General features: G+C 45.2%; 1 protein-coding gene across 2 annotated transcripts in view; it reads left to right on the forward strand.

The window, feature by feature from the left end:
• The window catches only part of nos1 (nitric oxide synthase 1 (neuronal)), a 37725-nt gene that overhangs the window by 7960 nt on the left and 2932 nt on the right, over window positions 1-26833 (forward strand). For both annotated transcript variants that reach the window (XM_031570761.1, XM_031570760.2), the window contains exons 4-28: window positions 3520-3660; window positions 5678-5823; window positions 6211-6373; window positions 6988-7079; window positions 8455-8596; window positions 9589-9728; window positions 13096-13270; window positions 14605-14706; window positions 14893-15087; window positions 15303-15388; window positions 16219-16363; window positions 17913-18017; window positions 19262-19320; window positions 19524-19640; window positions 20075-20249; window positions 20371-20509; window positions 20612-20690; window positions 20874-21067; window positions 21286-21455; window positions 22630-22840; window positions 24260-24347; window positions 24648-24769; window positions 24857-25005; window positions 25315-25509; window positions 26080-26198. In XM_031570761.1, coding sequence (XP_031426621.1) covers window positions 3520-3660; window positions 5678-5823; window positions 6211-6373; window positions 6988-7079; window positions 8455-8596; window positions 9589-9728; window positions 13096-13270; window positions 14605-14706; window positions 14893-15087; window positions 15303-15388; window positions 16219-16363; window positions 17913-18017; window positions 19262-19320; window positions 19524-19640; window positions 20075-20249; window positions 20371-20509; window positions 20612-20690; window positions 20874-21067; window positions 21286-21455; window positions 22630-22840; window positions 24260-24347; window positions 24648-24769; window positions 24857-25005; window positions 25315-25509; window positions 26080-26198 — 3449 coding nt within the window. The remainder of the gene's footprint in view (window positions 1-3519; window positions 3661-5677; window positions 5824-6210; window positions 6374-6987; window positions 7080-8454; window positions 8597-9588; window positions 9729-13095; window positions 13271-14604; window positions 14707-14892; window positions 15088-15302; window positions 15389-16218; window positions 16364-17912; window positions 18018-19261; window positions 19321-19523; window positions 19641-20074; window positions 20250-20370; window positions 20510-20611; window positions 20691-20873; window positions 21068-21285; window positions 21456-22629; window positions 22841-24259; window positions 24348-24647; window positions 24770-24856; window positions 25006-25314; window positions 25510-26079; window positions 26199-26833) is intronic.

The raw sequence follows: 26833 nt of genomic DNA on the forward strand, positions 1-26833 counted from the left end.
GGAGAGAGACATATATATATATATAGAGAGAGAGACAGGGAGAGAGACATATATATATATATATAGAGAGAGAGAGAGAGAGAGAGAGAGAGAGAGAGAGCAGGAGCAAGAGCCCAGGGCTGATGTGGGACTGGAGCGCTCGTGGCGCCCGTGCTCTAATCCACACATGGCAGTCAAATCCTCCCACTTATGATGCGCAAGCTCCTTGAAAGAGAACCGGATGGGCAGCAATGATTCCCAAGAGGAGTAATGAATGCATGCAGCTGCAGCCGGCACGTAGACACACACACACACACACACACACACACACACACACACGCATGGACACAGTCAATCCCTCTGCCCTCGGCTCGTGATGCAGCCTCTCCAGGCGATTAACCCCCTCTGTGAGCCAGTGTGTGTGCCGTGTTTAAGGGTTGGGACAAGTGCAAGTGTGTGTGTGTGTGTGTGTGTGTGTGTGTGTGTGTGTGTGTGTGTGCAGGGGGAAGAAGAGGAGGAGAGGGCGAAAGGGAGTGGGCAGACCAGAGAGGTTGGAGTGGGGGGGGGCGGCTTGATGGGGGAGGTTGCGGAGGTGAGCGGTTTGGAGGGGAAGGGGGTAGAGCACAGTGCGTGTGTGTATGTGTGTGTGTGTGTTAAGGGAGGGGGGGGGGGATTGGAAGGATGGGAGGTTGTGGGGCTGAGAGGTTTGGTAGAGCAGAGAGGCTGTTTTGTTGGAGTGTGTACACAAACAGCCTGAAGTGAGGCCTTGTCCACGGGGCAGGGCCATGAAGTGCCTCTCAGACCAGCAGAGGCTGCACTCGGAGCATTTGTGACGCCCAAACAAGCCTGTTGTGCTGAACGGGGGACATGGCAGCTGTCAGGAATGATGGAATAAGGGAGGTTTTCAGTCCCATTGACATCCAGTGGGAGTTGAGTATTCCTGCTGCATATTTATGCCCACTTAGAGAGAAACCACCGGTGTGCCGCTGAAAGGAAGCATGCAAAATGAACTTGAAGCATAAATCATCTTTTGTGTGCGTGCATAAGTGCTTTATCATGAAAGGCCGGTTTGACAAGCTGCATTGCTCAACTTGGGCGCCTGTGGCTGGTATAAAACTTGCACAGAGAGCCTTTTCTGGACCAAAGGTAAGTGAAGAGCGTGCTGTGTGTTTTTGATAGTGAGTGTGGTGCTGACATTTTGGCCGAAAGGGTGTTGTGGTATCGAGGGAAAGTGCTCGACTCTGGGCTGAGCCTGGCCCAGGTCTGGCCCATGTCTGGCTGGTCTAATCCGTGCCAGACCATAGTTAGTTCCTCACAGGGATGTCCCTGCCGTAGCCGTGGGCACTGTGGTTTGTTGGCTGCTGGGCAGGCTTCTGCCAGGGTCAGTGGACTTCTCTCTGAAGGCAGTGGGAGTCAGCGGGGAGACCCTGCTGCCTTGGCAGCGTCCGTGGAGGAGAGAGAGCTAATGCTTTGAGTGCGGCTCACATCAAACCTCTCGCTCTCCAGGTAACCCTCAGACGTGCACTTCAAAAGGCAGATTATGAGTCAGGCAGCACAAAGTTGCAGTTTGTTTACCACAAGTTTACTTCTCGGATGTGATGTGTGTCCACATGTGGATGTGACTCATGTGCGAGGGCCCACCTTTCCTTAAAGCGCCTCCAGCGCTGTCCCTTCATGCACCGCAATCCAAATGAGGCTGGACATCCTAAGCACCTCTGTCAACAAATTCACAGTTCAGACATTTCACATAGACACTTATTTGAGCCTCTGAAGATGAAGGCATTGTGCAGTGGGTTGCTAATTTGAGCCTGTGTAACTTCTCAGCGGACGAGAAAGTAAACAACATGTTTGCCTGCCGAGAGTGAGAAAGGGAAAGATAGTGAGATAAAGAGGGAGGGAGAGAGACTCGGAAAGAGGAGGAAAAAGGGAGATGGAGAGAGAGAGAAACAGAGAGACTGGGCCGTGTTCTACTCTAGTCACATCACGTCACAATCACTGTATGTGTGTGTGCGCGCCTTTTGGGTGTCTGTGTGTGTGTGTGTGTGTGAGTGTGTGTGTGTGTCTGTGTGAGTACTGGCTCTTTGGTGCCCATCACAACAGGAGAGATACTTCAGCTACAACCCGGTACACACACACATCTGTGGTACCACAATGAAGTTATAAGAGCAGTGTTAGAAGGAGATGTAAAATGATCTAACTCTGAAAATGTTACATTTGAAAATGGTCTTAGACACTTGGGGAAGGCATTCACCTTAACGTGATGGCAGTAATTGTCTTTCTGTGTGAAAATGGGCTTTTTTTGGTAAGTCACTTGTTCGTGAGAATGCTGTAGTCTGAAAGTGTGGGCGATGCATAAATTAAAGTCTAATAAGTAGGGGATTGATGAAGGGACCCTATCATTGGGTTTGCACTTCTTTCTCTGATGCAAGTGCCTTTTAAGATCCTCGGGAAACATAATTATGCAAAAAGTCCCTTTCATCGCAAATCTTTAATGCACATTAATTAATAAATCTATCAACAAGACTAGTCAAATTATGATCAAGTTTCTTTTGTGGCTTTGACTCTGAAGTTTGTCTTCCCCTCCTTCTCTGACTGTCTCTTCAACACACACACACACACACACACACACACACACACACACACACACACACACACACACACACACACACACACACACACACGGACACACACACACACATGGACACACACACACACATGGACACACACCTTCAACAAGTTAATTGACCACATCTGGCTCACCTCACACTCATCTGATGGAAGTTAATGAGCCGTCTTTGGTCTTTGAATACAATAGGCGATTCAGTGTGTTCAATGTGTGCGATCTGTGAGATAATGATCATATACATGGCCAGTTCAAGCCGAGGTGTTAGCCCTCTGTGTTGTGCGCTACATCGCTATTGTGTGCAGAATCACATCGATTCAAAAGAGGCGCCTGCCGTTTTTCCCCCACAGGACGGTCGCACGTCAATGAGCCTCGATTGACATTCAACAGTCACTTCCTGCGGGGAAAAACGCTACAATTATGCTGGCATTCAGGTGCCCATGGTGGGAGTCTGTAAATTGTGGGCTTTGGTAGAGATGACAGTGGGGTTGAATAAAATGCAGATTGATTTTCTTTTGATCTCGGGCACTGTGATGTCTAGGATCACATACTTGCACTTGAATGGAAACTTTATTCAGGACAATGTGTTATGAAGCTGAATACTATGCATTTATTCTTTAGCACATTCTATGTGCCCTGCCACAAAGAACTGGAATTCACTGAGCAATTATCTAAAAGTGAAACGATATTGGTATTGGCTCTTTTGATCATTCATCCCTTGCATCTTTATATTGTGCATATTTTGACCATAAAGACAAAGGACTTACTGACAGTTGCTAGACTTTTCGGTCACATTGGACACATTGGGTGCTCAATACGCTCAATACGACATTTTGTATCAGTGACATCCTCATTAAGTGTATAACAGTTAAGATGTTGACGTGTCTTTTTTAACACTTGTTCCTTTTCCATGTCAGCCACTAAGCCAAGGGAGGATATCACCCAACAAAAACCTGCAGAACGGCAGCCCATCCAAATGTCCGCGCTTCATGAAGGTGAAGAACTTGGAGAGTGGGATGGTACTCAGCGACACACTGCACCTCAGCGCCAGCAATCAGGTACTCTTTGACACATACAAGCGTTGTTTATCCAGAACCACACACACAGAGCAAGAGTTTATCCAGAACCACACACACAGAGCAAGTGTTTAAGATGCATTCTTACAGGATCTACTTTAATGGTTGCGTGGTTGCACTGGGCAACCAGATTTAGCCAATTGCCAACCACTGACTGGCCTCTGGTTGCCTTTTTTGGGTGCCACTATTGTGAGCAGGAGAGACGTAAATAAATGACGTAGAGAGCCAGCACAAGATGTCACACATGAAGTAGCTTGAGGTACAGGGAGTCGCACAAACATCAGAAATAGCCATTATCAGACCAGGAACAATTCAGTGTTTGACAACTATCCCACCACCTAGAGAGACCACTACCCGATTTAAAAAGACAAAGCAGCACAAACTTACACATCTATCTAGCACATGTGCAGGAGATAAAGAACACAGCACTGACAGAGCAGATAGTGCAGTGAATGGGAATCAAACCCAGATCACATGTTTAGAATGTGGCGACACTAACCACTGTATCACCAACACAGCAAAGCAGAATGTGGATCTTGCTCTGATTTGGCCCTGATCTGGCCCAGATATGTTGCAGGGCTATCCGGGCACCGTTCCATCCGCACTTACAGGACCGCTAATACTCCCCGCTATACCCCGGCTGCAATCGTTTCATGACTTACATGGGACCCCCTTTGCATAGCGCGGATGGAATAATTGGCGGTCTGGTAACTTATTAGACTTTTTATTATAGCCTACAAGTACGTCACAGGACAGAGTTTGAGACTCAGCGAGTGGTGCTCTTGTCGAGGAGAAAAAGGCAGCTGCTTGGCACCAGTCCCCAGTGTTTCATGACTGGCGGAAGCGTTCAGGCGCAAGCGATTCCTTTGTTTTATTTTTAACCCCCCGCAAAATCCCCCCCTCCCCTCCTCTCTCTCTCTCTCTCTCTCTCTCTCTCTCTCTCTCTCTCCACTTCTGCTGTGGTAAGTGAGTCAGTCCAATCAGTGTGTCAGTCTGTCAGTGCTTTAGACAGTCGGTTGGGAGACAGCAAATCAATCAGTAATTTAGTCAGACAGTTAATTTAGCCAATCCAAGCAGTCTGTGATGAGATGTGTCCTTGTGACAATATGAAGGGTTTTCTTGAGCCTTTTTCCCCTGAGTTTACATGCCAGAGATGGGTAGGAGGGGGCGGGGTTTCGAGTCCCTGTTAGTGGACTTCATTGGTTAAAGAGATCGAGTGGGTGCTTTAGCGTGACGGCAGAACCTCGTTTTAGCAGCAATGAGTTTAGCGTTAAATTTGCACCTGGGGCACGCTTCCATGTGGCCGTTTCCCTCTAATGTTTTCAGCGCATTAGCGGCTACCCAAAGTGACAGTGCACATCAAATCTAATCTTATTACACTGACCATATGAACTCGCTCTTGGCACTGGCACTGACTTCCTCTCTCCTCTCTACTATCGCTCCCTCTTTCTCTCTTTCTCGCTACTTTTCTCTCCGCTCATCCGAGCTCATTGTGGGCTTCTCAAGTAGACAGAGGAAACGGTTTATCCATTTGCGTTCATGTTGCATAATCAGTCCAATAAACACATTAGAAGACATTAAATCTGTTTGGGCTCACTGTGCATTTAGGTCATGTGCTATTCTGTGGCATTCAGCACTTGGTGAAAAGAGAAAGATGGAGAGATAATTAGATAGAGTGGGGAGATGAAGAGAGGGAGACAGTGTGAAACATAGAAAGAGAGAAGGACATGGGGAAAAACAGAGGGAAAGCGGGTGAGACGAGCAGAAATGGATTGGGACAAGGAGAGAGATGGAGAACGAGAGCAGAAGAAAGAGAGCCAAAGACAGAAACAGAGAGATGAAGAGACAAAAGCAGAATAACAAAGAATTGGGCTGTGGAAGAGGTGTTCCTCTCTGGTCACATCACATGACGATCACTCTCTCTCTCTGTGTGTGTGTGTGTGTGTGTGTGTGTGTGTGTGTGTGTGTGTGTGTGTGGGCCTTTGTCTGTGGCTCTTAGGCACCCATCTGCACTGAAAAGGTGTGCTACGGCTCCATGATGATGCCAAACCAGCCGAGCCGCAAGCCAGATGAGGGGCGATCCAAAGAACAGCTTCTTCCCCTGGCCACCGACTTCATTAATCAGTACTACTCCTCTATAAAAAGGCAAGCCATCTACCACCTCACCATCTCTCTGTCTCTCACAGCACGTGCAAAAAAAAAATAACTATTTCCAGATGAGTTTTTTTTTGTCAATGGTAAAATACAGTAAATAGATGTGTGTTTCAGACTCAGGCGTATCACATTCACACCTTTTCTGACATGCCTCACACACAGATACTGACTTTCAGTCCTTGTGTTTCTGTGTGTGTGAATGTGTATGCATGTGACACGTTTGTGTGTGTGTGTATGTGTATATGCGTGTATTTGTATGTGAGGTGTGTGTACGTGCCATATGTGTATGACGTGTGTGTGTATGTGTGTGTGTGTGTGTGTGTGTGTGTGTGTGTGTGTGTGTGTGTGATGGTGACGGTGACGTATGTGCCAGAGCAGATGTGGCTCCAAGGCGCACACTGACAGGCTGGAAGAGGTGACAAAGGAGATTGAGACAACCGGGACGTACCAGCTGAAGGACACGGAGCTCATCTACGGTGCCAAGCACGCCTGGAGGAATGCCGCCCGCTGCGTGGGAAGAATCCAGTGGTCCAAGCTGCAGGTGGGTGCGGGACTCAGCCCATGCAGGTCAGGTGGCGTAGCTTCAGCCAGTTGGCATGGGCTATTTTGGTACCATGACGTTTGTTTCCCATAGGCTGAGTTCAGTCATGCTGGAGTGCAGCCTTTGGGTTACTGTGGTCTTTGGTCATGTGGCATTTGCAGCTCATCTTAGTGCCAAAACTGAGCACCACGAAACAAGAGGGTGGGGGTCAGGGCTGAACTAGCTGGCATAGCACTGGCCATTGAAATGAATGGGTGTGGTTATCCATCCACTCATCACTCCAGGTGTATATCATACCTACATGGGTCACCCCTGGGTCAGGTGGCCTCTCTGACTCCAGTGACCCCCTGTGCCCAAGTCTATAGCCAACCAGCCAGGCACAGTTGTGTCCAGAAGTCTGGAATTCTCACTTGGTCTGGAAGATGCAGATAGGAAAGTGTGTACCTTTTTGATCCATAATGGGAAATTCATTGTCACACACTTTTAATACGAAGATGATTCCTGTATGTGATATTTTGTAGTTCAGTGGAGATTTTGCTAATATTATTCTCATTTTCCAATCATGTTTATGTATGTATATATGTATTAATATATTGATTGATTGGTTATTGTAGGTATTCGATGCCAGAGACTGCGCAACAGCTCATGGAATGTTTAATTCCATCTGTAATCATATCAAATATGCCACCAACAAAGGCAACCTCAGGTAAGCCACCATGCCATCCACTCACCTCCTCTTTCATCAGGTCATCATCAGTTTACTTTGTTTGTTTGATTCCTATTCCTATTCTTATTTTTGTTGTATGTCTGATTTCTTATTCACTTCATAAATCTTGCTGCTATGACACCTGAATTTCCCTAATGGGATTAATACAAGTTTATCTTATCTTATACTCTCAGGTCCAAACCCAATTCACAAGCTTCACAGTATTGTAACTGTTCTGCATTGCATCTACTGCTTCATGCCGTCCCTCCTTGCCTAATACTCTGCCTGTATCCCTTCCCTTTCAACTTCCCTCCTTTCTTCACTTTTTTTCCCTCACGGCATGTCGTCCCCTCCGACATAGCAGTTGGATCCAGCTCTTGTCTGGCCCAAATCCACCCCTGGTTCGGCTCTGAACCGGCCTGGATCTGGCCCCAGTATGGCCCTTCATCCAGTTGCTCTGTGGGCTCACTCGCTCGCTTGTTCCCCTCACTTCCCCCGCTTCAGCCTCCTCCATCATTAACCTTCTCTCCTCTCCTCCTCTCAATCATAGCGGCACAGCAGTGCATCTCTCGCAAAGGTACTAATCACAGGTGACGCTAAATCTCCGGCTTCTACTTAATTAGCCACGGCAGTCACTGTGATCTCAGAGTCACAGTCTAAACCAGTCTGGGAGTGAGGCGCCCTTGCTTCTGTCAGCCTCACCTCCCAGAGCTGTACATGAGGAGCTGAGGGTGGGGAGCTGAACACGAGCTTGTCTAAGAGAGCGAGGTGCCTTTGTCAGCCTCTCCTCACAGAGCTGAACACACGCGCGCTAGCTCTGAAAACAGGAAATAGGAAACGGTGCCTAGTGACAGTCTTGTTTTTGGCAGCACAGGTTTCACAGCACCTGCTAGTGCTGGTGTGGCCAACTTGTTGCTAAAATGAGGATGAGGATATTTTGGTTTATTGGAGAAATAATCTCTCTGTCAGTGTGTTGAAGAGTGCGTCTTTTGTCTTTTTTAGCATAAAACAAATCCACTAGAATAGGCTACTTGAGACAAAAGTAGTTGAATATGACATACAGACACTGAATACCAAATTAAGCAGATTTGTCTTAAGTGCAACATGTACCTCACTTTATTTCAGTATCCCAACCCAGCTCTTTAATTTAAAAGTACTGTACTTTTTGTCAAATTCCTTATGTGTGCACTTAAAAAACGTTGTTAATGGGAAACCAACAAAGCGTTTTGGATCGAGTCATTCACTCTCATATTACAGCTGTTCCGCTCAAATATCAACAACCCTTTGCAAGAATCAGGGCCCTCACCTCAAGTCGATATCTAAATGAGTGAAAAGGTCAAAGGTCAAACTCTACATGTCCTCTTCTCACTCCCAGATCGGCCATCACCATATTCCCTCAGAGGACAGACGGGAAGCATGACTTCCGTGTGTGGAACAACCAGCTGATCCGCTACGCCGGCTACAAGCAGCCCGACGGCTCTATGCTGGGAGACCCAGCATCAGTGGAACTCACAGAGGTCAGCCTCAACATGGGGGAATGAAATACTAATGTCTGCACACTTTATTTAATGCTTTCGAACATATTGTGGAAGAGTTTCACCCTCCAGGTCATAAAAGTCCAAATTTGTATCCATTTTCCCTGGTTTACCTTTCCTTGTTTAATGGAACATAACATTAAAAAAAATAATGTGGTAGATTTTGAACGTTATGTATTGCACATTTGTTCAATAAGGGGTTGCATGTGTCTATTTGCCCATTGCACCCATCTTTAAGATTTGAATTATGTCCATGCCACAGAATGTATGCACAGTTTAGGTTAGGGTTAGGGTAGGGATCGTGATTAAATTGGAGGTACATCCCAATCAAGCTTTTAATTACTAGTGCTATGTTACTACTGCAAATGGCACCTTTGGGGGAGATAAAACGACAGATGTCTTCACCCTCCATTTTATGCTTCTGCATTCAATGTTTAACATTCTGACCCTTCTGTTCTTTATCAGGCAAATGTGATGAAGACTCTAATGGTTGGCACATTGCACATTAAAGTTGAGAGAGTACATTGAATTGCGGGGACATCTTTTTACTTGCATTTGCATCTGTATCAAACATGAGTTGTATGTATTTTTATTGATGATACTCAACTATATGAGGATACCACAAAGATGGTTTGTTTAACTACAATGAATTCACTAATGCATGCTATGTGATTTCACACTGTACTGTTCCAGACAGTAGTCCAGGCCCAGGTCTGACTCTGTTTGCCAACTCTGAACGCACCTCAGTCCAGAGGTGACCATTTCAAATTGCTTGACTTAACCCTCCAGTGTCTGTGTTCGCCAAGAACTACCTCCTCAGACCGTTTGTGCGTGTGTTCGCAAATGATCGAAGTGAATTCAAAGCAAACGAAAAACTGTTTGAAAAATGTTTGACTTTGTTTGCTATGTTGAACGCACCTATGCTCTGTCATCAGCTCTAACGGGTCCTGATGCTGTGTCTCTCCTTTTGCCAGATCTGTATGCAGCAGGGCTGGAAAGCCCCCCGCGGCCGCTTCGACGTGCTCCCCCTCCTGCTCCAGGCCAGCGGGGACGACCCCGAGTTGTTCGAGCTCCCCGCTGACCTTATCATGGAGGTGCCCATCGTCCACCCAAAGTGAGTGAGAACACAGGAACACAGCAAACACTACTGTTGTTCAGACACACACACACACACTCAGGGCTGTGAGAACACACGATTGCAAGGACACACAGGCCAGCAAGGACACCACTAATATTCAGACACACACACACACACAGTTTTGTGAGAACATACAGGCTTCCGAGGACACTCACACTGATCAGCTAACGGATAATGCCTCACAAACCCTCTCACAGGAGCCAGTGATTTCCACGTAGGGATTTCCGAAGTAGTTGTGGTATCAGTAAAGAGGGTGGCTATGTGTGTGTCCCCATGGCCCTGCTAAATGGAGTACCGGCTCGGGTATTTCCTGAGAAGTGAGGCAGTGGAAAACAAGGATGAATGGATGGATAGTTAAATGGATGGAAAGATGGAGGCGTAGGTAGGCAAAAAAAAATAGATAAGGATAATGAGAGGAGAGAGGAATAAAGAGGAAAGTAGAAACAAAGAGGGGAGAGAGAGGAGGGAAGAGAGATAGAGAAACCAAGACAAAGAGAGTATCAAAAAGAAGGAGGGCGCAAGAGAAAACAGAGCATGAGAGAAGCAGAGAGAGAGAGAGGGTAGAGACAGAGGAAGAGAAAGGTAGAGAAAGCGAGAGTGAAATCGAGAGTGGGAAGAAAGCGAGAGGAAGAGATGGGGAGAGTCAGAGCGAGCGAGAGAGAAAGAGAAAAACGGAGAGAGAGCGAGGAGAGACACTCACATGACTCACATTCAATGGGGGGAGAAATCCTCCGGAGTGCTGCACAGGGACTGCCGCCAAGCCCCAATCCTGGCTGCCTCCTCCAGTCCTACATCAGTTGGCTTGTGCGCGGCTGCCAGTTTGGCAATCTCCACTTGTACCAATGATGTCTTAGTGCCGCAAAAAGCCCTACGGGGATCCAGCGCTACTACTGGCACCACCAACCAGCCCACCTGGGCCCCACTGACGCTCAGGTAGCGTGCATTAGACGGAGAACGGGGCCACTCATGTCGAGCACCTGGACGGCTTCCGCAGGTGTTCTTTTGGTGATAATGATAGTTTTGGCTGGGTGCTGCGCTGTTTGCTTTATATAGTGCAAATTAAGGGTAGCACAGAATTCCGGCTGGGCTGAAACTTGGCAAAGTTACAGAGGTTTATAGCGGTGCTCACTGTAGGGATTTCATGCAGATACGCTGATGGATGTCCTTAGTTGCGTTACACAAACACCTTTCTTCATCTCTTTGGATACAGCAAACAGGGAGCACATTAAACACCTGTTGGAAGTGCATTTCTGAAAGAAACTGATAAATTGATATACACAGACAATTTAGTGTGCGTTCAATGTGGAAGATTGTTGTTGACTTCCCCCTCAGACAATAGAGACTCATAAGTCAGAGCGTTGCAGCGTAGAAAGACTAAGTCTGAAATGTAAATGTAAAAGATTCAGATCTCACGCTTGCCAGCCATATGAAAGTAATCACTGAAACAGCCTTCTATCATCTTAAAAGTCTAGCCAGAATCAAGGGTTTGGGGTCTCAAAAAGACCAAGAAAAGCTCATCCATGTTTCAGGTGTTAAGCTTAATTTATGGTCGGCCTTTTACGCAAACACACAAGCACGCAAGACACGCAAGAGCCCCTTGCGTCGTTGCGAACCCCCTCCGAGCACCTCTTGCGTGCTTGCGTGCGTCTCACAAATTTTGTAACTATTCGACAAGGCGACGCAAGCCGCAAGGGCTGTGCTCGGTCCAACCCATCGCTGTTTACCTTGTGGGCAGTAGCATGCTAACAGTAGATAGCTGGCACAGACACCTCGCAAATCCCCTCAGACATGTTTTTCAGTTACAATAACGGGGTTTTTACATTGCACAACCGTCGGAGAACCATAAAGGTTCACAAGTCCGTCGATGCAACTGCGTGGCCACGCAGTAACGCAGTCGCAGAAGCATCTGCCTTTAGGGTGGACTACTGTAATGGTCTCTTAACTGGTCTTTCCAAAAAGAACACTAAACAGCTGCAGCTCAATCAGAATGTTGCTGCTACAGTTCTATCCAGGAGAAAAGAGCACATTACTCCAGTTCTAGAATCTTTACACTGGCTTACAGTTAGTTACACAATAGATCAGGGGTTTTCAACTGGTTTTGTCCCAGGGACCACCATTCTGACTAGAAAGTAATTCGCGGCCCACTGATGTGCCTGCGTGTTTGTAACCGCCGCTGCCACGCCCCCTCCCCCTGCACAGAAATTCTGCCTATAACACTTGTCAGTGTAATTTCTTCGCTGAATATGGAAACGTTTAGAACTTCGTGAAAAGGAAATTGAGTGGGAACGTGAGAAAAATGTGTTGGAGGCTGATAGGCAGAAACTTAGAGACCGTGAGCGAAGACAACAGGAGTTGCGATTGAAAGATATGGAATTCTCCTTTCAGAGAAGATGAGGTTGATAGGTTTTTGCACACTTACCGCCGCCACGCCCCCTCCCCCTGCACAGATATTCTGCCTATAACACTTTGGTATATTTCAGGCAATGCGACTTGGCTATTCAGACTATTTAGATTGACATATTTTTCATGATATTCAAGAGTAATCTGGAAATGTGTTGAAATATCAAAGCGAATTTATAAAAATAAAAAAATTCAATGGTGAACTAATCAACATAGGCTTATGTAGCGGACCCCCTGCAATGCCGTCGCGGACCACCAAGGTGCCGCGGACCCCTGGGTGAAAACCCCTGCAATAGATTTTATAGATCAATAAAGTAAAGAATATAAGTAGGGCTCTTAGAGCAATGAACTCAAGTAGAGCCCTGAGTCCAACCTTATCACAGTGAAGCAGCATTTAGCAGTTATGCTGCTTGCAACTGGAACAAACTGCCAGAAGATCCAGGTTAAAAACATTTCTCTTTTCATGTGCCTATGATGGAGCTCTGCACTTTTTAATTTTGGAAGTAAACCTCAAGTCATTCCCGATGGGGAAGTGACATCTCGGGCTTACTGCTAAGCTCTATTGGTGGACCTATTTTTAGGCTCTATTCTCGCACTAAGCACTATTTAGACCTTTCTCTGATAACCGTTCTATCAGGCTCTTACCCTATGAAGAGTTCTATTCAGTTCTGCTTTATGGTTCTCTGTCCAGTTTTCCAAAAAAGATAAACACACAGTTTGGGCTACTACTTTCTGTTCATTTTTAAATATTTGTATCTTTCATTGTCTTTCACTCTTAATCACTGTGTCTTTATTTTTCCTTTGGATGTTCCTTTTGCATTTATTTATGTAAAGCACATTCAATTGCTTCTGTGTATGAAATGTGCTATATAAACATAGCCTAGAACTTGCTTGCACGACTTTGTTGCGTAATCCCTGTCTCTCTGCTTTGCTGTTGCGGCAGGTTTGAGTGGTTTAAGGACCTGGATCTGAAGTGGTACGTGCTGCCCGCTGTGTCCAGCATGCTGCTGGAGGTCGGTGGCTTGGAATTCACTGGCTGCCCCTTCAGCGGCTGGTACATGGGCACCGAGATCGGTGTGAGGGACTTCTGCGACACCTCGCGATACAACATCCTAGAGGTGCCTTACAACAGCCTCACCTCCCACTCAGGGAGTTTCAATGTTTCTTTTATGTCTGTATATTTTTTTACATTGTAGCAGTCACATACTACAAAATATATTCCCAATTTCCCATCAACACAATCACATGAGTCACATGAGTCAGCCAGCGCTTAAATTCCTAACAGTGACCAACCTAATTGTCTTAGCTATACTTTCGAGGGAAATGCACTCGTTGACAGTCTCTAGCAGCTGGCTTTGCAATGACTCTGAGACATATCAGGTCCGTATCTGAGCCATATCAGGTCCGTATCTGAGCCATATCAGGGCTGTATCTGAGCCATATCTGAGCCGTATCAGGGCCGTATCTGAGCCATATCCGAGCCGTATCAGGACCGTATCTGAGCCATATCCGAGCCATATCAGGGTCGTATCTGTTCCAGAGGCCACTGCTATCAAAATGCAGAATGTGCCAGAATTTGTTTTATATTTCCTTGAAAGAGAGCCAAGACCACTTGCACAGCTCTTTTAGTTTTTCCCTCAGAAATAGCTCTTGAAAGGTTGGCGTGTGCTTTTTTGCAACTTTACATGTGTATGCACATGCAAGTGTGTGTGTGTGTGTGTACATATGTGAATGAGCGTGTGTGTGTGTGAAGGTGTATGAGTATATTTGAGCTTGGTTTTGTGTATGTGTGTGCAGGTTTCTGTGTGTGTCAGTATGTCTGTGCTTGTGTGAATGCTCTTGAGGGTGTGTGTGTGTGTGTGCGTGCATTTACACACTTATATGTGTGTGCATGTTCTCACTATTAAGCAGAACCATGGAGATGACACATCGTGCTGTTCTTGTTTAGAGAGCTCATTACCATAGCCATCATGTGGGGGAGTTCGCTGCTCTCCTCGTCTCTGTGCTCTATGCTGCGATGAGATGCATTCATCTGCTGTTTCAAGGCAGAGAGCTTCAGTGCTATAGCCTCCTCTCTCACACCTTCACACTCAAACACAGCAGAATCCCAGCGCGTTAGAGCTCTGCACGAACACAATCAAAAAACAATGAGTGGAGCATTTCAGCAGAGAGTATTGTGCGCTCTTTTAATAATGCATCACCTAGAGGTGTATTATCACATGTGAAGTGATAAATGAAAACCGTTTTACTATTACGTTCACTCCTCAAAATTAACCCGATACAGTATTACATGCTTGATTACAAGTGTGTGTGTATATATATATACTGTATATACTTATAGATATATATATATAAAGCATTAAATACTGCATTGTGAAATCAATTTCTTTAAATAATGTATTATATCTGCAAGCGATGGCATCATCCAGTGTGCCGTTTCTGTCACTGACAGGATGTGGCTAAGATGATGGGGCTGGACACCAGGAGAATCTCTTCTCTGTGGAAGGACCAGGCACTGGTGGAGATCAACATTGCTGTTCTTCATAGCTTCCAGGTAAAAGGTCAACATGGATTGGAAAGACTTACTACTGCTTTGCTTCAGTCTTTCCTGACTGGCATAACCATTGCGTGGAAATGACCTCAACAACTACAGCTCCATAGTAAAAAATAAACACCATTTACATATCGCTCTGGAATTTAAACATATAAAAATAGGAATTTGTACCATTTGTCCTCTCAGACATCTAAGGTGACTATAGTGGACCACCACTCGGCGACGGAGTCGTTCATCAAGCACATGGAGAATGAGTATCGAGTACGAGGGGGTTGCCCGGGAGACTGGGTATGGATTGTGCCGCCGATGTCAGGCAGCATCACGCCAGTGTTCCACCAGGAGATGATCAATTATCGCCTCACGCCCTCGTTTGAGTACCAGGTACGGCACTTGGAGATTGTGTGTGCACTGTGTGTGCATTTATGTAAAGGTGTATATGATATTTGTATGTGCACTTGTGTGTTTGTATGTGCATTTGTGTGTATGTATGCATGTGTGTTTGTGTAGGTGTAGCAATACGGTATCAGGGTTAAAAAAGAAAAAGTTTTCCCTTTTTTGTTTCATTTTCATTTGTGTGTGTGTACGTGTTTGTACAGAATGACCCCTGGAACACTCACGTATGGAAGGCGGTGAATGGGACGCCCACCAAGAAGCGAGCCATTGGATTCAAGAAGCTCGCCAAGTGAGTTTCGGACAAGAAAAAAAAAAGAAAAATGTAGTTGCTTCTCTTTTTATTGTGGAGCCCTTATGATTCAGAGTGTTTGTGTGTCACAGCACTCAGTTTAAATCAGCAGATGCCACATAATTATAGTATAGCAATGTCTGTGTCTCTCATATGTTTAGCTTTGTTTAGCAATTAGTCGGTTTCATAACCCCCCCCCCTCCCCTTATTTAGACAAGAGGATATTAGACAAGATACAGAGAAAGGAAGTACGGAAGATGTTGTCGGCAGTGTAAGTCACTCCATCACACCCCAGAGGGGGTAATCAGAACTGAATCCACTCTTGTTACCCCTCCTCCTTCTCCTCCTCTGAGCTATTATTGTAATTGCCCAGAGGATGCGACAAGCTAGGTAATCATGATTGCCGGCTCCGGTTAAACAGGCCGTGTGCTGCCTGCTCTAGCGTGAGGCTAACGCAAAAAGCAGCAGGAGAGACAGGGGAGACTGAGGAAGAGGGGAGAGAAGGAGAGGGAGATGGGAGACAGACAGACAGACAGAGAGGTAAAAAGAGGGGAGAGTTTGTCTGAATGCTAATTTTGGCCCATGTTTTCCTCCTTTTTTGTGTGTGCGTGTAATCATTTGTGCTAGTTTGTTTATGTATGTTAATATCTGCCTGTTTTGAGTGTGTGTGTGTGTGTCTGTCTTAATTCGTACTTGTTTTGTGTGTGTGTTTGTGTCTGTATGCATATGGGTGTGTGTGTGTATTTATTAATCTGTGCTTGTTTCCGTGTGTGTGTGTGTGTGTGTGTGTGTGTGTGTGTGTGTGTGTGTGTGTGTGTTTGTGTCTGCAGGGCGGTGAAGTTCTCAGCGAAACTCATGGGTAAGGCCATGGCCAAGAGGGTGAAGGCCACAATTCTGTTTGCCACCGAAACGGGGAAATCTCAAGACTACGCCAAAACGCTCTGCGAAATATTCAAGCATGCTTTTGATGCAAAGGTAACACACTTTCACCTTAAAGAGTCTTAACAGACACTTTTCTCGCTCCTTGGCTTCGTGTTTTGGATTGCATCCACACTTATTGTAAGGAAAGCTACATTTCTCAGGACCAGCATTCTTAGGACCCATCAATCAAATCAAATCTATCACATGAAAATCCTTTCTATGGTTACTCATCATGTTAAGTAGCCTTTGGTAATAATCACTCTGTACTAATTAATGAATTAAGGAGGAGTCTCTCGATGTCTCTGACATCAATTGTGTTGTTACAGGAAATATGTGCCTGTGGTAGGTGTAACATTTAACAATATGTATGTGTAACTCATACAAGATGTAGCCTACATTGTCGTCAAGCCCTTCATCCCTCAGCTTGTGCGAGCACACTTTATTTTACTTTAGGCTACTTGAAAATAGAGTGTGACCACTTTTGTTTCCCCCGCTGTGTGTGAGGGTAAACACGCACATTGTAATGTTCAAGAAAAACATCCACCCTCACACTCACAGGAGCTGTTGCTCTTGGACTGCAAAAATATGTCTTTTGTCACAATCTTTTTTTCCTCCCATGTAACAAAGTGCCGAGGGGGTAGTACTGGATTTACTCAACCAAGCGATGCACTGTAGTTTAGGATAACATCACAAACCACCCCAAGCTGTGGAAACGTGTGTGTGTGTGTGTGTGAGAGAGAGACACAGAGGGAGGGAGGGAGGGAAAAAAGACCTTAAATGGGTGCTTTCAATCAAGTGATTCCCTGTAGAACAAGATTGTTTTATTTTTTTTTTGGTAATGTAATCAATCATAGAAGAGCCATCTAGTCATTAAGTATTTCAAATGCAGATGACTGGATCTCACCTCGTCACACAACACACAGCAGCACGCACACACGCCCCCCCCCCCTCCCCCCATGTCCTCGGGGGTCTCTGCGCTTTAGTCTGATGCTCGGATGTTAATTCTATCACAACATATTATCACCTCGTTAAAGCAGGAACACAGGGTTCATTAACAGTCTTCCCGCACCCCCCTTGGCGTTGTGTCAACATCATTTGACATGGGTATGAAGCCAAGCTGTGGAGTGGTTCACTTGGAGCTACATGTCACTTTTATCCTCTGTGGGTGATGATACTCCTTCAAATCATTTGATGTGATACATAATAAAGTCATTATGAGTAAGGTCACGTTTTAACATACACTTACAGTTGGTGTTAGGGTTAGCTTGACTGGGTTAAGAGATGGTAAACTGCAATAATATACGCTGACATGAAAACTCGATAGCATTAAACACCTCATTACACAATTTGTATGTACGTTGCGGATAGATAACTTGGTATTTGTTAGGGTTACTACGGTGTTGGTGTGCTGTGCCACATGTTCTTAGCGCCCATGGGTTTTAAGACCAATCCACGGTCATTTTTCCAGTCTCGCATTCCATCTTTCCCCCCTCTGTTTCTCTCTCTCTCTCTCCCTCCCTCTCTCTCTCTCTCTCTCTCTCATGGCTAAAAAACTCAAGAGTAAAATTAAAAAGAACATGTGATCTTTTTTGGTTGTGTGCAGGTTATGTCTATGGAGGAGTATGACATGGTTGACCTCGAGCACGAGACGCTGGTACTGGCTGTGACCAGCACCTTTGGCAATGGGGACCCCCCTGAAAATGGAGAGGTATTTGAAAAAGCTTACTCTGAACACACAAAAGCATTATACTTATACAAACATTATACAACCCTGAAGTGCTGAACAGCACCATCTATGTTAATTACATAGTAATAATTACATGGCTTATTGAACAATCTCACCTCAGGACCAAAGCAAGCATTTCAATCATGCAAGCTGCTTGAACACTTGTTTTGAAATACTGCTATACGAGCACAGCTATCAGAAATGATAAGGTGGGTTTGCTAATGTGAGATTTTCAATGTTGTCAGTATGGTGTAAAACAAGACTAAACTTATTAATCAGCCAGCCATGCTATCCTTAAGATATTACATTAAGCTTTCTTACGTTTCCCTTGCTGTGCTTTGCTGTCTGGTCACAGTCTTGCAAATTTAAAGTTTAATTTATTTAAATGTAAAATGTATCACCATTCCTTGATAAGGAAGCTTCAATGCTACTATAGCAGCCACGCTTAAGTCAGAGTCAATAGCATTGCCTTGAAGTTCTCATGCCTTGTCACATTCCTTGTTTTTTCCCATTTGTTAGATTATGGTGAAACCTGCATTGGTTTGTGTGGGAGAGTGTGATAAATTGGCACCTTGCAGCTACATGATGAGAAATGCACTGAATATTATACATGTGGGGGCCAAGGCATGGGGAGGGGTGTACTGGGTGCACCACAGTTAGTTTATACACCAGCTTCAACCAGCATTCAGCCAGAATGCTTTTCCAGACACTTTTCCAACAGCTCAAAATAGCAAACAAAGGCAAATAATCACGAATATGAACGTTTGCGAACACAGACAAAGGCTCTGAGAAGGTTGGCAAACAAACATGGATGCTGGACTAGGGTTACAGTTTAAAACCGAACGATTTGGAAAGTTTATACAAAAACTTTCAAATTTTAAAAGTTAAAAGAAAATGCGTTTACCTCGAACGTTTGCCTCTTTTCAACGAATTTGAACACAGCTCTGGCTCTGGTGCCGAATCCGAGCGAGAACCAGACCAGAGGTGTATCAGAGTAAGCTGGGATGCAAGCCAGACCAGCCAATCAGCTGCTATCTGTCTTCAGGTCAGCCAATCAGGAGGGCCCCTCTGTGTGTGTCTTAGTTTTAAAAGTGAAAAGCGATGACTGCATGAACGAGTAAAGATTATGTCATTTGAGGACATCACAGCGTATTGAGTTGTAAACACACATACCCATTCATTACCAGTCTGCTCAACAGTATGCTCTTAATCCCCCCCCCCTGCAGAAGTTTGGAGCAGCTTTGATGGAGATGAGACATCCCACTTCCAACACAGAGGACAGAAAGTGAGTTTGGTGCATGTTTAGATTTGCTTATCAATGCAACAGATGCGTACGCTTGCTTATGCTGTAGTTCCAACGAACTCCATCACATGCACACACATACACACATGCACATACTCATCACATACACACAAACACACACACACACAAGTATCTCCTCATATACACTCCTAACCTGTACCATCCCTTGTCTCCACTTCTCCCAGGAGCTACAAAGTACGGTTCAATAGTGTGTCTTCCTACTCCGACACGCGCAAATCCTCCAGTGATGAGCCGGAACCCAAAGACAACTTCGAGAGTACTGGGCCTCTGGCGAACGTCAGGTAAATCACTGCAGACAGCCTGCCAAGTGGTTTGGAGTCGCGGTCAAATCAGGCCAGTCCGCTGGCCTGCTCCAACCCGGTCATGACATTCTCTCTTGAACTGATCTGCTGTGACACGGGATCGCCACACAAACACCTCTCTTCAGCCTTTGTAAGCTGACAAAAAATGAGAAAATTAAAAGACAGGCAAAAAATTAGAGGAAAGGAACACAAAAAGTGTTGGAGGGATGAAGGACAGGCAGTGTAGTTCACAGCTGACTCTGAGACAGATTTGCACCTGATACGGGCCAATACTGGGCCAGAAACGGGCCAGCAGGCTGCTGCTATCTAGGCATTGATTGTGTATTGTGTATGAAAGCCTCGATTCTCCCAGCAGAATAAATTGCAGCCTCTGTGTGGCATTCTCTCTCTCTCTCTCTCTCTCTGCTCGGTAGGTTTTCTGTGTTTGGCCTTGGCTCCAGGGCCTACCCACACTTCTGCGCCTTTGCCCACGCCGTGGACACTCTGTTCGAGGAGCTGGGAGGGGAGCGCATCCTACGCATGGGGGAGGGAGATGAGCTGTGCGGCCAAGAGGAGTCTTTCAGAACCTGGGCCAAGAAGGTTTTCAAGGTAATTGGCTTTGCTTACAAAACAGACCGAATTTTCCAAAACTGTCAATGGCGTTAGCTAATTCTACAGGAGTGAATATCAGAATTCAAAAACCTATGTTCTTTTTATGTGCACCGCACAGGCTGCGTGCGATGTCTTCTGCGTTGGTGACGACGTTAACATCGAGAAGGCACATGACTCATTGATTAGCAATGACCGAAGCTGGAAGAAGAGCAAGTTCCGCCTCACCTACTCAGTCGAGGCACCTACGCTAACTCAAGGTAGGCTACAGCTCAATACGGCCAGTGTGTGACACATTTTAAAATTACAATTATAGCCGCTTAAAGGTTTGACGGTTCTCTCATGAATGCCTTCTTTTACAGCGCTGTTCACTATTCATAAGAAGAAAGTTTCTGATGCCAAGCTCTTGATGCGACAGAACCTGCAGAGTGAGAAATCAAAGTAAGTTGTGTATTCAATACAGCACTCGCAACACAGACTTGTGTGACGTGTAGCCTTAGTAGGCTAAAAAGTAGTGAATGAGTTAACGATGAGTTCTGTAACATATGGTGTGGGAAGTCGGCAAAATTCTCATGCGACTGTGTTGCCCACTAATAACTGCTCAATTCTGATTGTCACTCTCAGCCGCTCAACCATATTTGTGCGGCTCACCACAAATAACCACGACAGCCTGAAATACCAGCCTGGGGACCATCTGGGCGTCTACCCGGGCAACCAGGAGGACTTGGTCATGCCGCTCATAGAGAAACTGGAAGATGCCCCACCTGTCAATCAGATAGTCAGGGTGGAATTTCTGGATGAGCGAAACACAGCCTTAGGTAACTCGCAGTAACAATGACAACAACAACAACATGACCTTTGGAAGTCTGTGAATTGATTAGTTCATGCTGATTTGCCTTCCTGTGTTTTCTTATGCAGCATAAGTCAAATAATGTTGTCAGGCTTAACAGTGCTTTAGAAGTTTGCCTCCATTTTGTTTTAATGGCCTAGTATTACAGCTGCATCTCCCTCTTGTTTCCCCATTTCCCCTTCGAAGGGGTGATCAGTAACTGGACAGATGAGAGCCGCATCCCCCCCTGCACCATCTACCAGGCCTTTAAGTACTTCCTGGACATCACCACCCCACCCACCCCACCACTCCTGCAGCAGTTCGCCTCTCTGACCACCAACGAGAAACACAAGAAGAAGCTGGAGCTGCTCAGTAAGGTAGGGCTGATACCCAGGTAGTAGCTTATCCCTGGGTCAGACCTGGCCCTTATATAGCATGGACTGGCAAGGTCTGTTCCAAAGTTAGCCATTGTATTGGTGCCTTAGGCGTCTGGCTTCTCATCTCAGACTTAAAGTAGTGAATTTCTAAAACTGGTAAATTCACAAATCAAATGTCTTTCTGTAAACACGTGTTTGTGTAAACCTTGGACATTTTCCTGGGATTTTCCCTTGGCGATGATCTGCTAGTTTGAAAACAAACATGACGCATAACCTTACAGGACCTTGCAGTACACCACTCTAGGTGTCCCGTTCAGTAGCACATTTTCAGACACAGTTTCAGCCCGCTTAGCTTCCCGCTATGGACATCAACATTTCTAAAAACAAATGTAGGGCAGGATGTGACTCATCCACATACATGGTTCAGCTCATTCTTAAGAAGGGGAGACATGCGGAGGGAATGAACACACAGCCGCATCCCTCCAAATCGGCTCTGCCCCTCCAATTGTTTACTGTTCTGGGTGAGATTTCGCCGTTGTCACAGCGCTCTCTGATGAATGACTGATTCAGACGTACAGTGCTCGCATGAATAGCGGAAAAGAAAGTCTGCTTTGGGAGCCTTCTAAACTTGGCATGGCTCTGAGCAGAAGGGGCGACGTCGGAGAGAGAGAGATCCTTCAGTCAGCAACAGAATCTCTGCACCACTTGCCATAATTTTTGCCAAACATGTTATATTACATCTCCCTTGATATGCGGTCACTGTGTAGCTTAATACAGAGAAGTACACTTTATGTTCCAGCGTTTTGATGTTCTGTATTTACAAACCATAACCCCTTCCCTAATGCTAACCCTTGTTATATACAACATAAAGTGCTGTGGTTCTTTATTATTCAATATATTACAGTTTCTTGCGCGAAAATACTGTATGCATATAGATATAGTTGTATTGTATCAAGAGTTATGTCGCTACAAATTCTTCCTTGATCTGCAATGGATAGGGGTGAGACCTTATTCTACTATGCCCCTCGAGAGTCCCTATGTGCTATTACACCCCTCATAATTAGTGTGTTACAATGTACATAAGTATGTACTTACAGTGCAACAAAGGCACCATAATGAATAGGTGCCTCTTAAGGTGACTTCTCTCCTCTCGCGGGGGGGTCTGTCTGTCCAGGGTCTGCAGGAGTACGAGGAGTGGAAGTGGTACAACAACCCCACCCTGGTGGAGGTGCTGGAGGAGTTCCCCTCGCTGCAGGTCCCCTCCACCCTCCTGCTCACCCAGCTGTCACTCCTCCAGCCACGCTACTACTCCATCAGCTCCTCCCCGGACCTCCACCCCGGAGAGATCCACCTCACCGTGGCCGTGGTGTCCTACAGCACCAGAGGTGAGCACTGACGCACAGCAGTGTAGAATTACACTAAAATAGAACCTTGTAGAATAGAATCAAACTGAATTAGAATAGAATATGGCTGGAATGGAATGGAATGGGAAAGAAGAGTGTAGAGAACAGAAGAAGAATAGCGTCGAACTGAATAAAGTGACAATGAAATGGAGTGCACTGAATAGCAACTGACACCATGCTTCTGTGTTCACAACTCCCTGCTTTGCCAGGGGATCCTAAGATGCTTATCGCTATGGATACCATTCCAGTGCATGAACAAATCTTACACCAGTAATGTACTGAACGATCAGAGAATGATTGAACACACTGAACAAATCATCTCACAGATGTCCCCATGGCTACGAGTTGGACGCAGAACTCTTTGTGTTAATATTGCATACAGGAATGCTTAGTCTAGCCATTCTATTTTATGTGGTATTTTTAGGTCTTATTTTTGATCAACATTATACATATTCAGGAGCAAAGGTGCTAACTATTGTTATGGTACGCAGTTTCGCAGTGGCTCATGTGTTAATAGAGAGATAAAAATCACTAATTATTTAGCAGTCTAAGACAGTCTAAAAGCAGCAAACCTCCCTGAAAGGGGCACTATGGACAAAACATTATTTTTCTAAACAAAGCTTAAATTAGTTTGTAAAATGTTTATAAATTGTAGCATGTATGTAAAAAGGTTTCACAGTTTACAAAGAAGACTATTTATCAACAAAGCAAAACCTAACTCTTCTCTGTAGCTTAGTAGCTAGCGGAAGCTAAACAGGACTTAGCACTTCAGCAAAGGAATCTGAAATGTGTAAGCTTTAGGTGGTGTTTGTCAGGTTAGAATACTCACTCAGAACCGTTCAAACAGGTATAAAGTCAATCATACCTCTTGACTAATAATCAATCTGCTCTCACATGGCTGTTTGAGTAGCTCTGTTTTCAAAGTTGTTGCACTTTCTCTCTGTGTCTTCCTCTGCGCTTCTCCCTGTTTTTTTCCCCCTCTTTTTGAGCGCTCCGAGTTGTTTTGATTACAGACCTCCTGTGAGGCAAGCTCGCTACGGTTCACTGCGAGTGTGTCTGTGTGGGAGTTTAATTATCGCACACATATGTATGAATAGTGCCCCTGCCACAGAGGCAACTATACCTCTCTTCATCTGCAGTCTTGAATTAAGTAGGGTCGTCGTCGATCTGACAGTTAACTGTCGCTAAAAAATACCCCACAATCATCTCTTTTACACTGATCCTTTCTTTCTCTCTTTCGGGGGAGAGCATTATAAACATGAAATGATGTGCGTAATCACATAATTGCTCATTCAATTATAACCGTTTACCAGAGGCAAACGTCCTCAGATAGTGAATATGCTAGGTACACTAGGTTTGTATTAACAAGGTGGTGCATAATTGTGTAATTGGTACCAACAGATGGAGACGGGCCGATCCATTACGGAGTTTGCTCTTCCTGGCTGAACAGCATTGAGACGGATGAAATAGTCCCCTGCTTTGTTCGAGGGTAATGGTCATTTATTTGTATTTCTTTATATTGGCTTTACATTTGTTCATATTTGCTGTACTTTACTTTACTACATTACATTATATTTGCTCCAGCACCATTTACATTTGTTTAAACACTCTCAGTATGGATCGTATAAGTGGCTAACTACTATCGAGTTTAGCCCATTAATGAGCAGTAATAACTCACATTAGGTGCTGAATAATTAGTAAACAATTTCACATTGAAGCAGTGCTGTGTTAACACTGTGTTTTGGAACTCTTTCGGGGGATTTCTGAATAGTGACTGTTCTTGTTTCAGGGCTCCCTCGTTCCGAATGCCCAAAGATCAGAGGGCTCCCTGCATTCTGGTTGGCCCGGGGACTGGCATTGCCCCCTTCAGAAGTTTCTGGCAGCAGAGGTTGTTTGATCTGGAACACAAGGGTGCGTTTTCATCTACCCCGTCTCACTTAAATCACTGCTGCTCACAGTTCATTAGTGGGACACATTTTCATTCTGTCCCACTTGCAGGGATAAAGTCCTGTCCCATGTTACTGGTCTTTGGGTGTCGGCAGTCAGAGATCGATCACATCTACAGAGAGGAGACCCTCCAGGCCAAGAACAAGGGAGTGTTTAAAGATCTTTATACAGCGTATTCAAGAGAACCAGGGAGACCAAAGGTATAGCGCAGTATACACACTGTTTTTGGTTTGATTGTTTCAAAGAAACGTAATGCATACAAGTATACTGGGCAATACTGTTTTTTTTTAATTCAAACTATCACAATGCAAATGCTTTCAGTTTGGCCTACAAAGTTTAAAAGTTTCATGATACAAACAGGCCCTTGATTCAAATGATTACAATAGGCAATGCGTTTTTATTTAAAACATTTTAAATAGTTTTTATCACCAACTCATGTCTTACTCTACATCTCGTACTCTATATGTCTTGTTTTACATCTCTGTGCCTCCCCTTTCTTTCTCCCACAGAAATATATCCAGGACATGCTTCGTGAGCAGCTGTCGGAGACTGTGTATAAGTGCCTGAGAGAGGAGAGTGGCCACATCTATGTGTGTGGAGATGTCACCATGGCTGGAGACGTCCTCAAAACGGTGCAGCAAATCATGAAGCAGCATGGAAACATGACGCTGGAGGATGCTGGGTTCTACATCAGCAAGCTCAGAGTAAGATCTCATACGATGAGACCGCTCAGGCTTTATTTACTTTACTTAAAACTAAATTAATAACTACAGTCTACATCTCATAATAGTTCATGTTGTCAATTTGAAAGATGCACTTACATTTAGGGTTAGGAGTAAGATTTCTTTAACTCACATTACTCTAAAATGGGAACACCAGCTGAAATAAACTGATGATGGCTAAAATAAGTAGGTTTGATAAGGTAGGTGTCTTGGTGTCTTGAGATATTAAAACCGGCCTTTCTTGCTCTCTGTAAAGGAGGCACGTCAGTTTGTTACGTTTTCCTATCCCATTTGGGAGGTCTATTTACAGTGATGTAAATAGTGACACAGACAAGGAGGGGTCACCATAGCTCTGCCGGATTAGTTTCAGAGTCACCTTTGTGCTTTTATTGAAATCATTTGTAGGTGCTGATCCTGGTGGTCCCTCATTTTGTCTAAATGTATTCTTTCAGCGAGATAATGGGGGCTCCAGGGCATACTTTGAGAAATGTATTGCAGTGGAAGCCATTGGACTGCATTGAAATGCCTGAGTCTGTGCCTGTTGAATTATAGGATGAGAATCGGTATCATGAGGACATATTTGGCGTCACGCTGCGCACGTATGAGGTCACCAACAGACTGCGATCGGAATCCATCGCGTATATCGAGGAGAGCAAAAAGGACACGGATGAGTAAGTCGCTCCCGTCGATTCATTTGTCTCTCCACATTTCTCTCTTGTTCTTTTTAGGTCGTTTTTTCCCCTCTCTTTTCCCTCTTTTTTTTATCTTCCTCATATTTCTCTTTTTCCCTTTGCCTTGTTTTTTTCCCCTCTCCTTTTCTCTCCTCTCCTCTTGTCTCGTGGGACGAGTACTTCCATGTCCTCGGGACATCCCCCGTCTCGTTCCGAGCGTTGCGAGTGTCCTCTGAGATATAGATTACGAGAGTTGCAGCCCCTGGACCGGCATGTCAAAACTGGAATGTAACCATGGAAACCCACCCCCCCCATTTGAAAGGGGCTCCAAACTAACAGGATCACAGCATGCCCTGCGAGTGGTTTTCTCTTTCTTCTCCACGCAGCCATTTGTTCCATTCAAGATAAGAGCCTGTTCAGCACACTTGTCAGGAGAGTATGGAGCGAAATCGCTGTTTCCCAATATGCCATTACGGCATGGCAAAGAGGACACAGCCACAGCTGTAGTTCCGGTGAGAGAGACATGGTAGCGCGTCAAACTCTCCCACTTTGTAATCGGCCTCCTCGTGTGGGGGCAGTGATTGAGTGATATGTACAGGCAGGTGTTTCTTATGCACTTTTCATTGTGTTTTTGT

This window comes from Clupea harengus, chromosome 7 (genome assembly GCF_900700415.2).
Source record: "Clupea harengus chromosome 7, Ch_v2.0.2, whole genome shotgun sequence".
Taxonomy (NCBI): Eukaryota; Metazoa; Chordata; class Actinopteri; order Clupeiformes; family Clupeidae; genus Clupea; species Clupea harengus.